The sequence below is a fragment of the Prosopis cineraria genome, unplaced genomic scaffold, assembly GCF_029017545.1.
Source record: "Prosopis cineraria cultivar Desert tree isolate PC_DT_omini unplaced genomic scaffold, ASM2901754v1 PC4, whole genome shotgun sequence".
Taxonomy (NCBI): Eukaryota; Viridiplantae; Streptophyta; class Magnoliopsida; order Fabales; family Fabaceae; genus Prosopis; species Prosopis cineraria.
In genome coordinates, this window is record NW_026555335.1 from 43395928 (window position 1) to 43413583 (window position 17656).

The window sequence follows — 17656 nt, forward strand, 5'->3', positions numbered from 1 at the left end:
ACCATAATCCAAAACACCTGTTAGCTCTCTATAACTACACACCACATTAATTTACATAATTAACCTCATTTATCCAGCTAATTAAGGGTTAGATTTTCCTAGATGTTATAGGTCCTAAGTACCAAACTTCATAAATTTGCAACTTGATCTCTTAATTTTGCAAATGCGTTGTGATAAATTTGCAACTTGATTTTCAAATTTTAACATGGTTGAAAAACAAAAAAATTATTTTTTCTGTTAAAATTTATAATACAAGTTGCAAATTCATCACAATAAAGTTGTAAAATTAAAAGATTGAGTTGCAAATTCCTGAAATTTGACATTTAAGACTTAAATTAATTGGTCCTTTTGGGATCTCTCTATCATTTTTCCTTTTGGATTTGCATTTGTGTGAATTGTGTTGATTGAGATATTTTAGCTTGGAATGCATGCTTAGAAAGACATGGACGGTATAAGGCTAAAATACTGATATAAGTGCATGATTAATATAATCATTATAGCCAATTTGCCTAAAGTATGATACATGAGTCATTTGGCCCCATTTTGAATGAATTCAGGGGCATTAGCTAGCCAAATTTTCTCTAAGTTGTATGTTTGATAATATAATTGTTTACTCAGGTGTTCCATTGGCACAAGTTCGATGATTTAGGTGCTTGGATGCATGAAAATGACAAAAAAGTGTTCATTTAATATTTGGGTGTCTAATTTTCAAATATGATATCAGATTGAAATGAAATTTATGTCTTTACCTAAATTATCAAACAAGCTTCGTGTTGACACTAAAATCACTCTGATCAGACATTAGGTGAGGAAATGACACACACCGAAAATTGATCTCTAGGTATTATCATGACAGATGTTGTGTGCCTCATTGTAGGATGTATGTGTTGCGACACATGATATAGAAAGGAGGCATGGCTTTATGGGACAAAGTGACTATTTGTTTCTTCTCTCCTATTTGTTATGGTTATATGTTGTGCTATTTCCATGCTTCCTATGATTTGAAAAGTCAATAGTTTAAACTCAAACATCATTTATAAGAGTTTGTGAGATTCTCAATGTTTTCAAAGTTTTTTATAAACTATTTTAAACTCTTCTTTAATCAAGAGAAATTTAAATATTATATATCTCCTACTTTCCTTTGCATAATGTAAATATGATTGTGTGATGATAATGTATAGATGAACATTACACAACAAATGCACCTCACAAGAGAGAAATAGAGGGAGAGAAGAATAAATTGAAAAAAAATGAACACTCAACTTTGGCGTGTCTCTACCCTTCACCCAACTAGCTTTATAACGTGAGTGACTAGGTTGTATCAGGGAATCGTATTGTGATAAATTAAATATCTCAACAAGATAGAATACAATGAGATAAATTCAAATATAAAATAACATTTTAATCCATAAGAGATATATTGGATTTATTCAAGAGTTAATACTTTATTTGATTCTAAATATGACTAAAACTAATTTAATCACATATTAAATTAACCACTTGTTTAATTTAACAATATCCGGATCCCAAACTACGGCGGATATTATAGTAATCCAACAGCTTGCAAACACAAAGTGCCATGATTTCATTGAGGAACATGATAACAAATACCAAAGAACAGTAAAGAAAATTCCAAACGTCATCCTTCACTGGAATGCATCAGGCTCACGAACAGATCATGTCCTGCAACAGGCTCTACAAAATTCACATCATAAATAGGCCTGCCAGAAAACTCCATTGTTCAAACTTAACGCAAGAATTGCTGCAGCCAGCAACATTTTTGTGCATCGTTCTCTAAATCATCCTTTAACTTCCTTATTTCTTGCAAAGCTTGCATTTTATCCATAGTTCCCAATGGCAAAGCAGCGAAAGCTTCAAGAAATTGCCTAGCCCTTGCTGCTCCTTTAGAAACTTCATCAAGTTCAAACTCTCTCTTCCGTTTAGAACCCACCTGCAAATTATATCTACAAAATTAAAACCATGCATTCTTTAAAATAACATAAATTGTAATCATTACATTTTTGCAGAGAAAATTGCATAGTTTGGCAAATGTTGAATAAATCAAATAATAGAGATATAACTAACCGAAAGGCCCCTGAAGAGACTAGTCGGACAATTTCCAAAAGCTTAACCAGATGATATTGAACATTGAAATGGTCAAAAGAACTTGAAAAGAAAAATAGCTCAGCAAGGAGCCCGAGACAGTTATATCCTTCAAAATTTGAAAACAAGGAGCTGTGTCGAACATCTCCCATACAATATATAAAGTATGGATTCAATCATCCAGGGAACAAATTTCTTCCAGTCACGAATAAATTAGGAATGCTTTAAGCATTTTCATACATTAGCAAGCTAGTATCTTGAATAAGTTTACTCAAATCCTGTCACCACTATCACCAGAATCCAAAGAAACAATTAAAACTCCTGATAACCAAGAAACTTGGAAGCATGTGATGGAAACTTAGGTAGTATGGGATGCCTGAATCCCATATTAAGTTATATAGAATGTTTAATGAGAATATTTAAACAGGTTTGTTCTCTCACTTCAATAACTAGCATGTGAAGAAATGTTCCCCATCCTACTTGAGCACCCATAATTTGGCATTAAAGCTCATGGTTGACGGTTTAGAAAGGACTACATGCAAAATTTTCTGAATGTTCAAGAGTACAGCTCACCAGGACATCCTCTCTCTAAGAAGGGCCCATTGATGGAAATTTAGGTAGTATGAGATGCTTATGCCCCAAATTAAGTAATATATGATGCTCAATTTAAGCAGGTTGATTCTTCCATCTTAATAGTTAGCTTTTGGGAGAGGGTCCCTTATCCCACTTGAGTACCCATCAGCATGTTACTTGATTTAGAAAAGGAAAAAATTTGCAAAACATGGATAGGATTAGAATGACACTAAGCCATTAACACATTGCTTGCAAGTCTACAATGTTGATACCTCACCATATGAACCACATAAAAACAACACAAACTATACCTCCTGCGTAGCATCAACCATGTTTATAGCAGATGGAGAAAAATCTTCCAATTCTGCTGCTTTTTCTCGAGCCATAGCAATGACACTTTCTGGGAAATTTGCAAACTCAGCAACATGAATACCAAAACTCTGATCACAAGCTCCTGGTTCAACCTGGAAAAGGGAATCACATGACATAGCATGAGCTGGCTTCATGCAAATGCAAATTGTTTTTATAACAAGGGCACTACGATTATAAACAGTGGGAGTTCAAATTTCTTAAGATGGTATAAGATATTGTCAAATGATGACCAGCTAGTGTCAAATGCTTTGCATGGATGCAGTACATAATCAATGAATGTCTTTTAAGTATCATTCAACTTGTGAAGCTCTTTTAGATTCATGTGATTGGGTTGTCACATTGGGACAGACTTCTAATAATGAAAAATTAGAGTAAAATAATATTTCTGTTGCTCTACACAAATTAAATAGGAAAGGATAGAGAATCACTTAGTCTGCTAATGATTTTGATGGAACCTGTTGGAGACCAACAGGCTGCTATTTGGGCCCATACTTAGGTCCATAAGTCCAGTTATGCTTTGTGAGTGGAGAGTTGAAAAATATATTTTTACATTGATCAACGAGATTACAATTTACACAGAATGATCAATCAATCAAATCGCCTAAACCTTGCCTACAAATCTGGTAAAGAAATGAAATCTGATCCTAATGGTCAGAGGAGGAAATTAAGGGATTCAAATCAAGTAAATAAAATCAATTCTATTAATGCCCATTTACCATCAGGATTTCCACATGCTTATCTACATGTCAATTTCGGAACGATAATCCAGTTCAAGGAAGAACACTACACAAAAAAATGCAATAAAGGTACATGGGATATGTATAGAATTTTAGGAATGCATTTACCTTGTAGAGCATAGTCATTTTGCGAGTTGATGAGTCAATATGTGCATTAACATGATAGTTTGCCACACCAACAATTTTCCTCTGTGGATCATCATTTCCTTTTTCATAGGCTAAATCAGTCAGTTCATGAAAGTGGGTTGCAAACAAAGTAGGTGCCTTGATCAGTTCAACAATGTGCTCACAAATGGCCCATGCCAAACCTACATACCACCAAAAACTTTGATATAATGCAATGACCAATGGTATGCTTATTTTGGCGTGAGCAGCAACATAGGAGTCATTCCTTGGGGAAAAAAAAAATGTAAGAATTGATGTTTCATAGGAGTCTGCCTATTATTCACACTTCTACTAGTAGACGCAAGCATACCATACTAGTAAATAGAAATGAGAAGGCTAAAGGATAAGTTTTTGGGTTGTTTTTAGAATTTTTTTTGGCAGTTTACAAGTGTGATGCAGTTATTTATTTATATTTATTCATTTCATTTATATCTGTCAGTAGTTTTATAAATTGTAGTTCCTACTCTACAAGGGATATGTCAGATTTGAACCTTGTTATATTTAGAGATCCTCCTACTGTTTATTTGAGGATTGTATATAGATTCTAGCACTTTTTTTCTGATAAACTCTTCCTACCCTTAAACTCTTCCGAACACAGATCTTAACAAATTTGTTCTTTCCATCATATTCTAGTAATAACAACTAAGATTTAAGAAATGGTAATAATACATTAAGAGTGTTCCAAGAAAGAAACAAACCAAATCCATCATAAGTTGATGTTCCACGTCCCAACTCATCAATGATTATCAAGGACTTGTCTGTGGCACCTTTTAATATTGATGAAGTTTCAAGCATCTCTTGCATAAATGTGGAGACTCCTCGAAGCTGGGCAGATAGTAACAAGCAATCTTAGAACATCACAGTAAGGGTATAATTCTATTTTCATAAAAAAAAAGTGGATTTTAAGGATGTAGACACTAGACAATAAACTTAAGTTTGCAATTTCATATGGCTAAACCTCCAAAAGGATATAGAATGATACTATAAGCAAAAATGACAATTTGGCAGTTAGCATTACCACTATAGTCACTAAAATTTGACCAGTTCCAGGAATGCTACCTTTTTCCGTTAATTGACATTAAATTTGAAGAGATTAATATGAAGGCAACTCAATTTTATGCGTTTCAAACACAATCCAATCCTGATAAATAAAATTAGAGCTATTCAATTAGTTGCTTAAGTCAAGTATAATTCTCAGATCGAGCTATTCCAGAGGAAATTATGCTACCATTTTATTATCCAGAAGTTTAGGATAATATGGTATAAGACTCACTTGGCAGTCACCAGCACCAACACGAGCAAAAATGCAATCACGGATAGATATGCTGGCCTTGTCACAAGGAACAAAAGAACCAACTTGTGCCATCAAAATATTCACACCCACCTACATATAAATAAATTTAATGTTAACTAATGCTTTGGGCCTCAGGCAGCATAGATGTAAGCATCTGAACTCTGAACTGTATCTGAGGACTGAGGAACCAAATATACAGACATGCTAGACACCACAGTTGATAGACAAATCAACATCAGTCCAGGTGATCAATAGGATAGCCATTAACTTCTCAGCTAAAGTGGTAAGAGTTAAGCACCTGTCGGATAAATGTTGATTTCCCACCCATGTTAGGCCCTGTTATTATTTGAAACCAACTTTTTCCTCTGATCTGATATGTAACCAAAAACAAAATCAATGAACCACTTCAATATAAAATGAAGAACTTGTTCTTATTCCAAAGATCCCGTGACCACTTACAAGCTTGCAATCATTTGGTATAAAATTCAACCAGTCTTGAGCCTCAACACAAGGGTGTCTGCTGCCCTCTAAGATAATATCTCCTTCGTCCTATTCCAAACAAGATGACAAATGTGGAGAAAACAAAAAATAAAGCAGTAAAAGAATACTGCAAATATTGTGAAAGTTGTAGATAACCATAAAATAAGTACCGATGAAGTGATGTCAGGCCTTGTGTAAGGAGTAGGACAACTAGAAGCCAAGTCAGCAAAGCTTAGTAGGACATCCAATTCAGAAAGTAATCCAGCTAAAGACTCGAACACCTGCAGAAAGAAAATTCTTCAATCAAGTGCACAACAAAACAGAAATGAATGTAACATAAATAAATACCTCAGAGAAAGTTGCTACAGTTCGAACTACTCTATTGACAAACTCTTTTTGACAGTTCTTGTACTCCTCAACTATCTTCTGATATTGATCCCCAAGCCTTTTAAGCTTTGAGTTAACAAACTTCACTCCATCTTTCCTGGTCTCCAATACAATAAACTCAGTGCTGAGCTTCTTCCTTATTTTTGGCTCTTCCTTCTTTGTGATTCTGAAGACGTGTCCAAATTGTGTGCTTTTGTCTAACTTTAATGCCTTATCTATTGGTAGATCAAGATCTTTTGCAGTTTGTTGGTGCAAGTTGTGTATTGAGCTCTCTAGCGATTCTTGTTCTTTCTTCAGATTAGTTAATGTAGAATCATAACTTGAAGCAATCATGTATTCCCCATTCTCCAATTGCTCAAGGTCAATCGCAGCTTCTACAAGACCAATGAATTTGTTTAGCTGATCATCACCAGTCCATAACTCAAGAGGTTTGAAAAACTTCTCCTTCATCGTTGAGGAAAACTGTCCATCGCATATTTCCAGTGCACTTTTGATGTAAGGTAGCCTTATGCAAGACTGCACAGTAGGAATTACAAAGTTGCCATATAAATAACCTAATATGGACAAAGAACAATAATCAACAATATCAATTATTGAGAAGGAATTTAGCAAGCTGAGCTCCTAGGCTATATAGAGCATACCACTGCAAATACACATATGAAGTAAACAAACTTCTTAATGATATTTAAGCTGTACTGGAATTATAGTAATACCAAATGACTTCTCCGTTCTCACCTTTAAAAGATGAAAAAGACCCCAAAATGGTAGATTGATGGTTTATTTCAGATTGCAACATTTGCGATCAGATAAAAACCTCGACAGTTAAATATAGAAGCTGGGGCTCATGATTATCAGAAAATTTGGAAGTAGACCACAAAGAAATCAAACTTCACAATTATAGTAGCTATAGATATATATATATATAAATTTTGGGCAACCAGAAAAGGCAAAAAATTTACCTGATAAAGTTTTACAACATGTTGCAGACCAGCTCTTTGCTTTTTAAGATTTCGCACCAGTCGCTCAATGTCTGATATTCTTTTCAGATGTTGCCTCAGATCTTGACGAAGCACAGCATCCTCTACAAATGCTTGCACTACATCCAGCCTTGAGTTAATTTCTTTTACATCTAATAGGGGCTGCTTAAGCCACATGTGCAACAACCGTTTCCCCATTCCAGCAGTGCAGGTTCTATTCATGAGACCAAACAAACTGAAATTTTTGTTTGCATCAGTTTTGCTTTCCATGACATTAAGAGCCTTCATGGCAGCAGAATCTAACCTCATGTAGCGGTCAAGTTTGTATTTTTCAAGAGTATAATTTCCATAATTGCTTTCATCTGCAAGTAAATCTGTATAAGACAGTAATGCACCCAAAGAACCAGGAGCAAATTCAAACCCAGACACTAAATCACGAATTGGTTCAATTGAACCTTTAACAAGCCTGCTGAGGTCTTGTACCAGATCCCTGGTTTTATACTCAGATTTCTTTTTGTCCGTTAACATCACACCACACTTAGTCACTGCATCATACAACATCCTAGTTTCATTAGATTTGCCACTCTCCATCGGCAGAAGACATTCCTTGCAACCAAGAGCAATCAAAGCTGATTCCACATTAGTAAAGTGACTATCATCAAGAAATTCAGCCATCCCAAGTACTCTCTTAGTCAGATCAACATATCCCAATCCAATGGTGCATCCATTTTCTTGAAAGTTGGGTAATAGGGCAACAACAACGGGGGAATCTTGCATTTCACTGTTAGCAAACAGAATTTCTTCAAAACTGCTTATATTACCAGGTGTTCCGCTTTTGATTAGTCTCCAGTTAGAGCCACTTCCTTCATAGAGCTCAAGAGCATGGTCTGTTCTCTCCAGAAGTAGATCTCGGGCAATTGTTTCGAACATATTCCTACTGACACTGACACTGGATAGTGCATCAAATCTGCTACCCAGTTGCCTTAATGCAGTGGTAGTACGGTAATAGGTCTTAGCAATAAAAGTTGCATCCTCACCATGAGCAGTATAGTAGTCCTGAAAATTTTGAAACAGATATCTAATGCACTGATGATCATCATAAAGGATGCAGATGACCAAGGAAAACAAAACTGAAGTATCCCATTAATATAGCATAAGCATAACTATAGTCACCATGAAGCTTGATAATTACATATTTTATATATTTTTCTACACTTATTATGGATTTTTTGTTTGTGTGCATGAATTGATAATAATCGGATTTAATTGAATAATATTTGGTCCATTTGGATTTGGAATTGAAACTGTGGATTTTAGAATTTTATTGCATAAACTGGGCAATTGAATGATTTTCTTTCCTCGGTGACAATTTGATTTCATGGGCCATTGATTTTATTTGATTTTGATTTAGAAAATTTTAAAAAAAGGAAGCAAGAGATGTGGCATAATATGCAAGGGAGACCAATTGATAAATCAAGAGTGAAGATTAAATGAAGATTTAAGGGAGCAAAATAATTCTTACAATAGGAAGAGGAGGTGGCACCATTTTTAGTGAACAAAGGGCCAATATTAAAACATGCCCCATGCAAAGGATTCAATGGTGGGGGTTAAAGAATAGGAAATTGATAGTTCCAAAGTGCATGGTGATGTCTCCAAAGTCAGGACAAGTGACAATTCCTTTTGAGCCCTCCTTCCACTTTTAACCTTAGCATTTTTAATGAGGACAAAGATGTCAATTGTATTAGTTTAGATTTCAACTTTTTGATTTTCAATTCTAAGAAATCAATCATATTAACACTCAATTGCATTAGGCAAACTCACTCACCCTCCTTCCTATCCATCATCATCTTCAAGCTCCTTCTTCTCCAGCTCTGTTATCTTCTTCCATTCTCCACCACCATGACCATAGCTCTCGCAATCATTCCTTTATCAATGGAGTCTGAGTAGCTAAACTCTCTTGCTGGCTGATGTTGGATGGCAACTCCTTGATCAAGATTTGAACTCTCTACTTCAACCAAGACTAACCTAATTCTCTCATCTCCTATTCTTTCTTTGATGTTGCCACATTCTAGGTTCAATTGATTAGTTTAGTCGGTTGGAATTTGATTGAAGAGGCTGTTTTGGATAAGTTTAATCTCCAGGACTTTCTGATGTAGTTTTTCAAGAATTGAAGATGAAGTTTTTAAGCTTAAGTGTTTGAGAAATTTCTCTTTAATTGCTTCACTATTTCACCTTTTTCAATGCAATTTTTAGCTTGATTGTGAAATGGTTATTACGTGATTGTGGCTGGTATTTGTTCTTGATCATTATAATTGAGAATTCTTGAGGTTTAATTAGGGAATTAGCATAGTAGGTGGATTGTCCAGCAACCTAAAAGAACATTTAAGCTCAATTTAAGGTGCGTTCTAACTTTTAAATACAAGATCTAAGAACTCGGAAGCATTGTGGTCACAAGCTTCTAGATGGCTAGGCACTTGTATCATTTGAGAAGTAATTTAATGAATGCCCCAGGGAAGGGGAAATTAGGTCTAAGTCTTAGGTATATCTAACTAGAACAATGATAATTGAAGTTAGAGGTGTGTCCAAGGTTTAGCAACTTCACATTTTTAGTTGGTTGTCATCACTTTAGTTCTAGTTTTAGTTCATAAAAATTCCAGCAATTAAAACCCCCCGCTTCTAACCTCCCTTAGTGGTATTTAGGTCTAATTCAACCCTACACATCATTCATTGCGTTTGCACTACCTCATCAGTCATCACCCTAGCCAGTTTGTATATTTCTTATATTTATAGTGGTTTAGAAGTCCTACTGTCTGTATTTAGTTAGGCACTTGCTCCTATAGATTACACCCCTATTTTAGGTCCCATTCAGTGTTAATTAGAAGTCCTAGTTCACTTGTCTAATCACTAGCTCTGTGGTAATAACCTAGGTTGCACTACGTTGCAAATTTATAAACCAAATTTATTTTGCTAACTACTAGACACTAGGGTCAAAGCCTTATTGGTGATTTACAAAAAAGAATTTCATGAAATCTTTACAACATTAAAGATTGATGTAGCAGTTAAAAGCTTGTTCATCAGATCAATTCAATAATTCTGTTTTGATTACATGGGCTTTTTTCAGATGAATAACAATCATACATTGCATCTAAAAGTGCAAACTCAGTTTCTCAAAATCCTCACATTTTGAATATTAGTGAATAAAGATTAAAATAATGTTGGGTCTACCATTCCCAAATAACTTCTGGACTCAAAAATTAGAAAGCAAGGTAATTAAGAGGGGAAGGGGGATGGAAGGTGTCTCAATAAATATAAAAGTCAGACAATAGGTAGCCCAAAATAGAAAGGCACTGAAGCTTCAGCAACCACAACCTGCCTCACAACAATTTACAGATATGCATGACATTTGCCAAACAAATCATTGTTGAGCTACATAAACTCACCCGGCGATCAAATAATCGAATTGCCCTCGGGTCCTGTAATAGATATAAAAATAAACATAACAAATGGCAAATGATTATTACCAATGCAATTTGTGCCAAAATCAAGTGATTAACGTAAGAAGAGAATTAAAAAAAATCGTTTACCAACATGTAGTTCACATGACTTACATTTTGGGTGATATTTGTTGAAGATCGTCTATTTTGGGCCTTACCATGTTGGGCCCATGATTGCTGTCAATTAAGGTTATCATTGTTTCTGCTTACTTTAATTCTCTATTTTACTTAGTTTTTATATTATTCTTTGTTAGACTTTTCATTATTCAGTAATATCTAGAGTAATTATAGAGATTTACCCTAGACCTCCTTGGTGTAGAATAGAGCTTCAGAGGCTCCTATATGTACTATATACTTCTCTGAATAAAACAAGACAGCTGAGAACAAAATACCTCAGCCATTACTGAATGATATTAGAGCAGATGAGATCCAGCGACAGCAGCAAGTTGCACAACAAAGACACGTTATCCAAGGCATCACACAACAAGAGCACTATGGGTGAAGATCATCCTATCCACTATGGGTGACACATGCAACTCCAGCAACTCTAGCACTAACTTCCGCCAATCACACGACATCAATATTACTACACCATTGCAAAATTCACATGATCACTCTCTGGCTGTGCTAATCACTAGGTACAAGCTTTATAATGAGAACTCTCTCCAGCGGTCACAATCTTTCCTTATGTTTATTTGAGGCATAGAGAAAGAATATATTGATGGTAGAACCCATGCTACTTCTACTGACACCAAATATGCTATATAGAGGGTTGAGAATAATCAAGTTATGTTTTGGCTTGTGAATTCTAGATTGCTTATTATCAGGAGGAATTTCATGCTGAGTGAAAGCCAAGGATATATTGGAGGCAGCCTGAGAATCATAATCCGCTACATCCAACACTATTATGCTTTTTGAGATTATGGGACAGCTTCATGAAATCAAACAAGAGAGAATAATTGTTACTATTTATTTCAACACGTTGATTATTCTATGGCAGTAGCTGGACTCATATGAAACTCATGCATGGTTATGAGCTACAAATGCTAAGAACTACATAAAGCTTGTAGAAACCGAATGGGTTTACAAAGTTTTACTGGTTTTAAATCCAGAATTTGAAGAAACTAGAAGTAAAATTGTAAGTTATAACACCCCTTCCTTCTCTTTGAGAAGTCTTTGCTACTGTTAAAATGGAAGAAAGCAGAAAGCAAGTTAGTGGAGGTCAGCAACTTCCTACACCACTGACATGTCTGCCATGGTTGCTTAAAACACCTCAGAAACGAAGCCTAAGAATGGCCCACATCCTATTTGTGAGCATTGCAACAAGATAGGGCATTCAAAAGATGTTTGTTGGAAGCTACATAGACATCCCAATCAGCCTAGACAGAGAGGAGAGGTAAACCTAAAAACCGTGGGTATATAGCTAGCTGTGATGATGAATCAAAATTGAACCTCGGTCAGCTTAAAGAACAGCCTGACCAATCGCAAAAATTCCTAGGCAACCACGAGAAGCCTCCAATTGTGAGTGAAGCCACTGGATTGATAGCAAAGTCAGGTAAAATCTCCCTTGCTTTTCCTCATGTTAGACAGCATCCTGATGGGTAGTTGATATGGGAGCCACATACCATATAGCAGGTGACATTTCTCTTCTTGCAGTAGTTAGGCCATGTATTGAAGGATGGGTAGTGAGAATTGCTGATTCACCATGTGTAGATGTCAAGAGTATTGGGAAACTTACCCTATCACCTTATGTGACTTTGTATAATGTGATCTATGTCCCAAAGCTAGATAACAACTTACTCTCTGTATCTAAGTTTGCTGATCACAACAATTATAATACTAATTTCAAGTCAACTTGCTGTATTTTTCAGGATTTGAGGTTGGGGAAGATGATTGGCAAATGTGATGGAGAGGGAGATTTATATTACTTTCGAAAGATAAGATTCTGCATTGAAGAAAGCATGTGTTACCAGATCTGTTCCTAGCCATATGTCTTTTAGGTTGTGTCTAATTAGGTTCGTAATGAAATAAAGTTGTTGCATTTACATTCTGGTCATCCTAGTCATGAACACTTCAAAAAATGTTATCTTCTTTCATGAATAAAGATCTTTTCTTCTATAATTGTGACAATTGCTCTTTAGCCAAACAAATTCGTTTTTCCTATCCTTCCTGGTATTACACTCCATCACAACCATTCACTTTAATCCATAGCGATGTTTGAGGTCCTTCAAAGAAAAGAAATAAATAGAGCATGATGGTCTGTTACCTTTATAGATGACCATGCATGCCTAACTTGTATATATCTACTAAAGGAAAAATCTGAAGTGCCTATTATTTTTGAAATATAAGATGCTTTGATTAAAACTCAATTCCAAACAAAAATCCAGATTCTTAGAACTGACAATGCAAAAGAATACTTCAGCACTAGCCTTGAAAATTACCAAAGTTCCTATGGGATACACCACCAAAGTTCTCGTCCTATTGCTCCACCCCAGAATAGAGTTTCTAAAAGTAAAAAACTGCCATATTTTAGATATGACCAGATCTCTTTTACTTGCCTCAAATGTTCTGAATTATTTTTGGGGGAAGTTGTTGTACTTACAACTTATCTTATTAATTGGTCACCCTCCAAAATTCTCAATTTCAAAACACCACTCCAAGTTGTACTTGAAACCTATTCTACCTATTGATTAACAGGCACACTACCTTTCAAAATCTTTGGGCGCAAAACATATGCTCACATACCTCACTCACCTAAACTTTAATCCTCATGCTTTAAAGTGCATCTTTGTTGGGTACTCACATACCCAAAAGAGGTACAAATGCTACCACCCTCCTAAAAAATATTACACTTCCAACGATATCACCTTTGCTAAACATCATCCCTGCTTTCCTATAAAGCCCACTTGGAGGGGAGAGAGAAACAATATGACATACAACAGGAATAGCCTTTATATGAGCGACAACAATTGCCTCTATGTAGACCATCCTATTTCCAGCCACTTCTTGACCTTGAACCATCTGAAAACAGCCAAGAAGCGTCTGAATTGCTACCTGAAACAGCCTCTGAAACTCTTGAAACAGAATCTGAACCTTCCACTGAACAACCTGATCCCAAGGCTGTCTAGAATGAGGAATCAGACCAAGTTGAGTCCAACTAGAGGCCTCAGGCACAAGAATGAGTCCAGAAAGAGTGAGCAATTGATCAATCTCAAAGCACATCACACCAATTATCTAACTCTACTTCATATCCTTAGTTCAGCGACTATTGCTTTGAGAAAAGGGCCAAGGTTTTGCACTACTAAACATCCTATTGGTAACTTTGTATCCTATGAACAATTATCTCCTGTGATTAAAAATCAGACTTGGGAATTGACTGAGCTTCCTCAAGGTAAAACTACTGTGGGCTATAGATGGGTGTTTACTAAAAAATACAGTCCTGATGGGAGTGTAAATAAGCATAAAGCATGGCTTGCAACAAAAGGATTCACTCAAACCCATGGCATTGGTTTTAGGGGGGGAAAAACATTGCACCGGTTGCAAAGTTCAACACCATTAAGGTATTACTCTCCCTTGCCACCAATATTGATTGGCCCATGTTTCGATTGGATGTCAAAAATGCCTTCCTAAATGGGAATTTAGAAGAAGAGGTGTACATGGACATGCCTCCTGGTTTTAAAACAAGTGAGAACTAGGGTAAAGCATGTAAATTGTGTAAATCATTATGGCCTACAACAGTCTTCTCATGCTTGGTTTGAGAGATTTACTGAAGTTGTAAGGAAGCATGGATATACTCAATGTCAGATAGATCACACTCTACTTGTGACACAGTGATGGAAAAATAATTATATCAATTGATCTATATTGATGACATAATTATGTAATTATTACTGGTTGTGGATGTTAGGGTATAGTCAAACAGATTCGCCCATGGAGATCAATCTCCAGTTTCGTCAAAAGAAAGACAAAGTTGGGAGGATAATACTGAGCCCCCCAGTTGATAGAGAAAGATATCAGCAATTAGTAGGAAATCTAATTCATCTCTCACACACCAGACCTGATATATCTCATTAGATTAGTCTAGTAAGTCAATTTTCTTGCAAGCCTACTAATAAACACCCAGAAGCAGTCTCCAGGATCTTGCACTATTTAAAATTTACCCAGTGAAGGCTTGTACTTTAGAAAGGGGTCACACAAAGGAATTGAAATATTCACCTACGCTGATTGGGGATGTTCTTGAATAGAGAGAAAACAATCTGAAATTTGTGCAATAGCGCTGAATAAGAACTAAGAGCTTTGGCTCATGGGATCTGCGAAGAAATTTGGTTTAGCCAATTACTTAAGGAGATAGCAGTTAAGTTAGAGGGGCCAATGAAACTTTTTTGTGACAACATCCCACAATTCAGATTGTTGAGAACCCGGTTCATCATGATAAAACCAAGCATGCAGAAATTGATTGCCACTTTATCAAAGAGAAAATAGATAACCGAGTTGTTGCAGTTGTGTACCCACCCTCTAGTCAACAATCTTATGTGATGACAAAAGGCTTAGCTAGACAGAAGTTCGGGGAATTAATTCACAAGCTAGGGATGATGGATATTTATTCCACAATTTGAGAGGGAGTGTTGAAGAACATGTATTGCGCCTTACCTTCTGAGGATTGCTATCAATTAAGGTTAAAGAAGATCTGTTGAAGAACATCCCTATAATTATTGTTTCTGCCTACTTTAATTCTCTAGTTTATTTAGTTTTTATATTACTTTTTGTTAGACTCTTTATTATTTAGTATTATCTAGAGTAATTATAAAGATTTACCCTAGATCTCCTCAAGGCAGAATAGAGTTTTGGAGACTCTATGTCCTCCATCCTTCTTCAAATAAAACAAGATAACTGAGAACAAAATACCTCAGCTGTTGCTGTGGCATTGTTTGAGGAAATGAAGAAATAATTAAACTCAACAATGCCCCTGCACTCCGTAACATATGGAAGAAGTTTGCAAAAGAAGTAGAATAGGTTTTCAAAATGTTTAATCATCGTTAATTTTTTTCCTTGTAAATAGCTTCATCCTTATCCCTACAACAAAGCACAAAAAGTCTAATCATAGTAATGTTTCCTCCTTAAGAGAAAAAGCACAATAGCACAACACCGACGATATAGCTTTTATGCCGAAGTTTTCAAAGAAACGACTTGAAAAGAGAGCTACAAAAATTCTGACAAACTAAGCTGTTTTGGGTCCGTATTCAGATCCCAAAGTGAATATAGAATTTCCCATAAATGCTAAAGCCACCTACAGCAACCATCTGATAAAGCCATACCCATTTAGAGAGAGATTACCAGAAAAAAGAAGGCAGTGAAGGTACTTACATGAGGTAGGGTTTTGAAAAAATGTAGAAAGCCCTGGGCTTGCTTAGCATCTAGAAACAATTATAAACCAGGAGAAAAAAATCAATAAGAAACTTCATTCAATAGCGACAACAGTATATAAGATAAATAACAGATCAGCAACTGAGCAGAATTTTCTTTCCACTGCTTTCATATTACCTAATTTGAGCTCAGGGAGCTTGTTCTGTTCCTCAAGATTTTCATCCATAGCAGAGATTAGGGTTTCAACAAGGAAGCATGACGAGTATTAACCTTCGTGTTCAAGAACTGCTCATGAGCAATGTAACGATGATTTGATGCGCATGCTTATGCAGGGTTTGTGGCGGGAAATACTGGCGGGACTTTGAGGAGTCGCGTGTCGCCAACCTTTTTATTTGATGATAAAAATTAAAAGTTCCTTTATGATTCAATGAAAAGAAATGGCATTTAATATAATGAAATAAGGTAGGGTGGAGTAAAACATAATAGAATAAAATTATAACATTTGTCTCAAAAGATAATAATAATAATTAAAATTAATGATCAAACAAAATACTCAAAAATTAAAAATAAAAAAAGAAAGCAAGTAATAAAACTACTCAAGCAAACATACTTATTGTTCTAGAAGAAAACACAACAGAGTTATAATATTGAGAGACAAAAGAAAGATATATGACAAGAGTGGGAGAGATGTGACATGAGATAGAGTTGTGCACTATACTCGAATGTCCGACCTTACCCAAAATATTTAGGCACATCAAGCCAGGCTTCGAGGAGGGGTCAAACCCTACCCTACTAAAACATGTGTTAAATGTTAAATTTTTTTTAAAATTTTTTTAATAATATTTATCTTATGATATTATTTTTTGTTGAAAGTTATCATGAATCATATTATTTTTATGATTTTTAGATTTTTTTATTATTACAATTTTGTGAATCTCTTTCAAAATTTAAAATTTATTTTTAACTTATTATTATATAAAAATAATTGGCAATTGTTGTTTATTTAAACTTTTAAAAAATTATTTTTGATTATAATATTAGTTTTAGGAAGAATATATTTTAAATAATAATAATATTTTTTAAGGAAAACTTTTATTTATTTTTTCAAAAAATACTTGAGAAATATTTTCGACTCCAACCTAGTGCTCGACTACACATCGAGCTGGGCACTGGGCAGAAGTGATACTTTGCCTAACCTTGCCCATATGCAGCCATAACAGGAGGCAAAAAAGATAGATGAAGAATATAAATAATATATTAATTTTTTTTATTAGGATATGATGTTGATGATAATTTTGTAAATGAAACAATTATATTATATCATTACATCTTTGACCCCCTAATTTGGGAGGACAAAAATGAGGTGTGGATGGCAAAAGAGAGCTTCAAAGGCCCTTTCTTGCCATTCCATCCCTTGTTAAAAAAAAAACTCATAAATAATGATTTAGATCTTTTAATTATCTCACTCTATTCCATTTCTTCTCAAAAAGATCTCTTAAATACAGTGTAAAAAGATTAAGAAATCTCAATTTTTTTGATGATTTGAGGTTACAAGTGAATTCATTAAAATGTCTTTATCCCACCCTCACACACACGCGCGTGTTGCTAAACATACCGAAGTTTGGGAGTCGAATCTTTCCCCTCTTACAAGAGGTGTTGCATAGGGATAAGAACAGTAAAGCATTAATATTTCAATAAAAAACATTAAAA

General features: G+C 35.2%; 1 protein-coding gene across 2 annotated transcripts; it reads right to left on the reverse strand.

Moving 5' to 3' along the window:
• Positions 1 to 1425: 1425 nt before the first annotated feature.
• Positions 1426 to 16329, reverse strand: LOC129308550 (DNA mismatch repair protein MSH2). 2 transcript variants are annotated; one of them, XM_054949721.1, is made up of 13 exons: positions 16124 to 16329; positions 15947 to 15996; positions 10529 to 10561; positions 7071 to 8144; positions 6073 to 6627; positions 5895 to 6005; positions 5704 to 5793; positions 5543 to 5614; positions 5224 to 5334; positions 4649 to 4775; positions 3894 to 4093; positions 2988 to 3140; positions 1426 to 1951 (listed from the first exon to the last, which is right to left on the reverse strand). In XM_054949721.1, the coding sequence occupies exons 1-13, from the start codon at positions 16170 to 16172 to the stop codon at positions 1748 to 1750; spliced, it is 2829 nt and encodes a 942-aa protein (XP_054805696.1). In that variant the 5' UTR covers positions 16173 to 16329; the 3' UTR covers positions 1426 to 1747. The 2 variants fall into 2 exon arrangements, with proteins under 2 accessions (XP_054805696.1, XP_054805697.1); XM_054949722.1 differs by lacking the exon at positions 10529 to 10561.
• Between the last annotated feature and the right edge of the window lie 1327 nt (positions 16330 to 17656).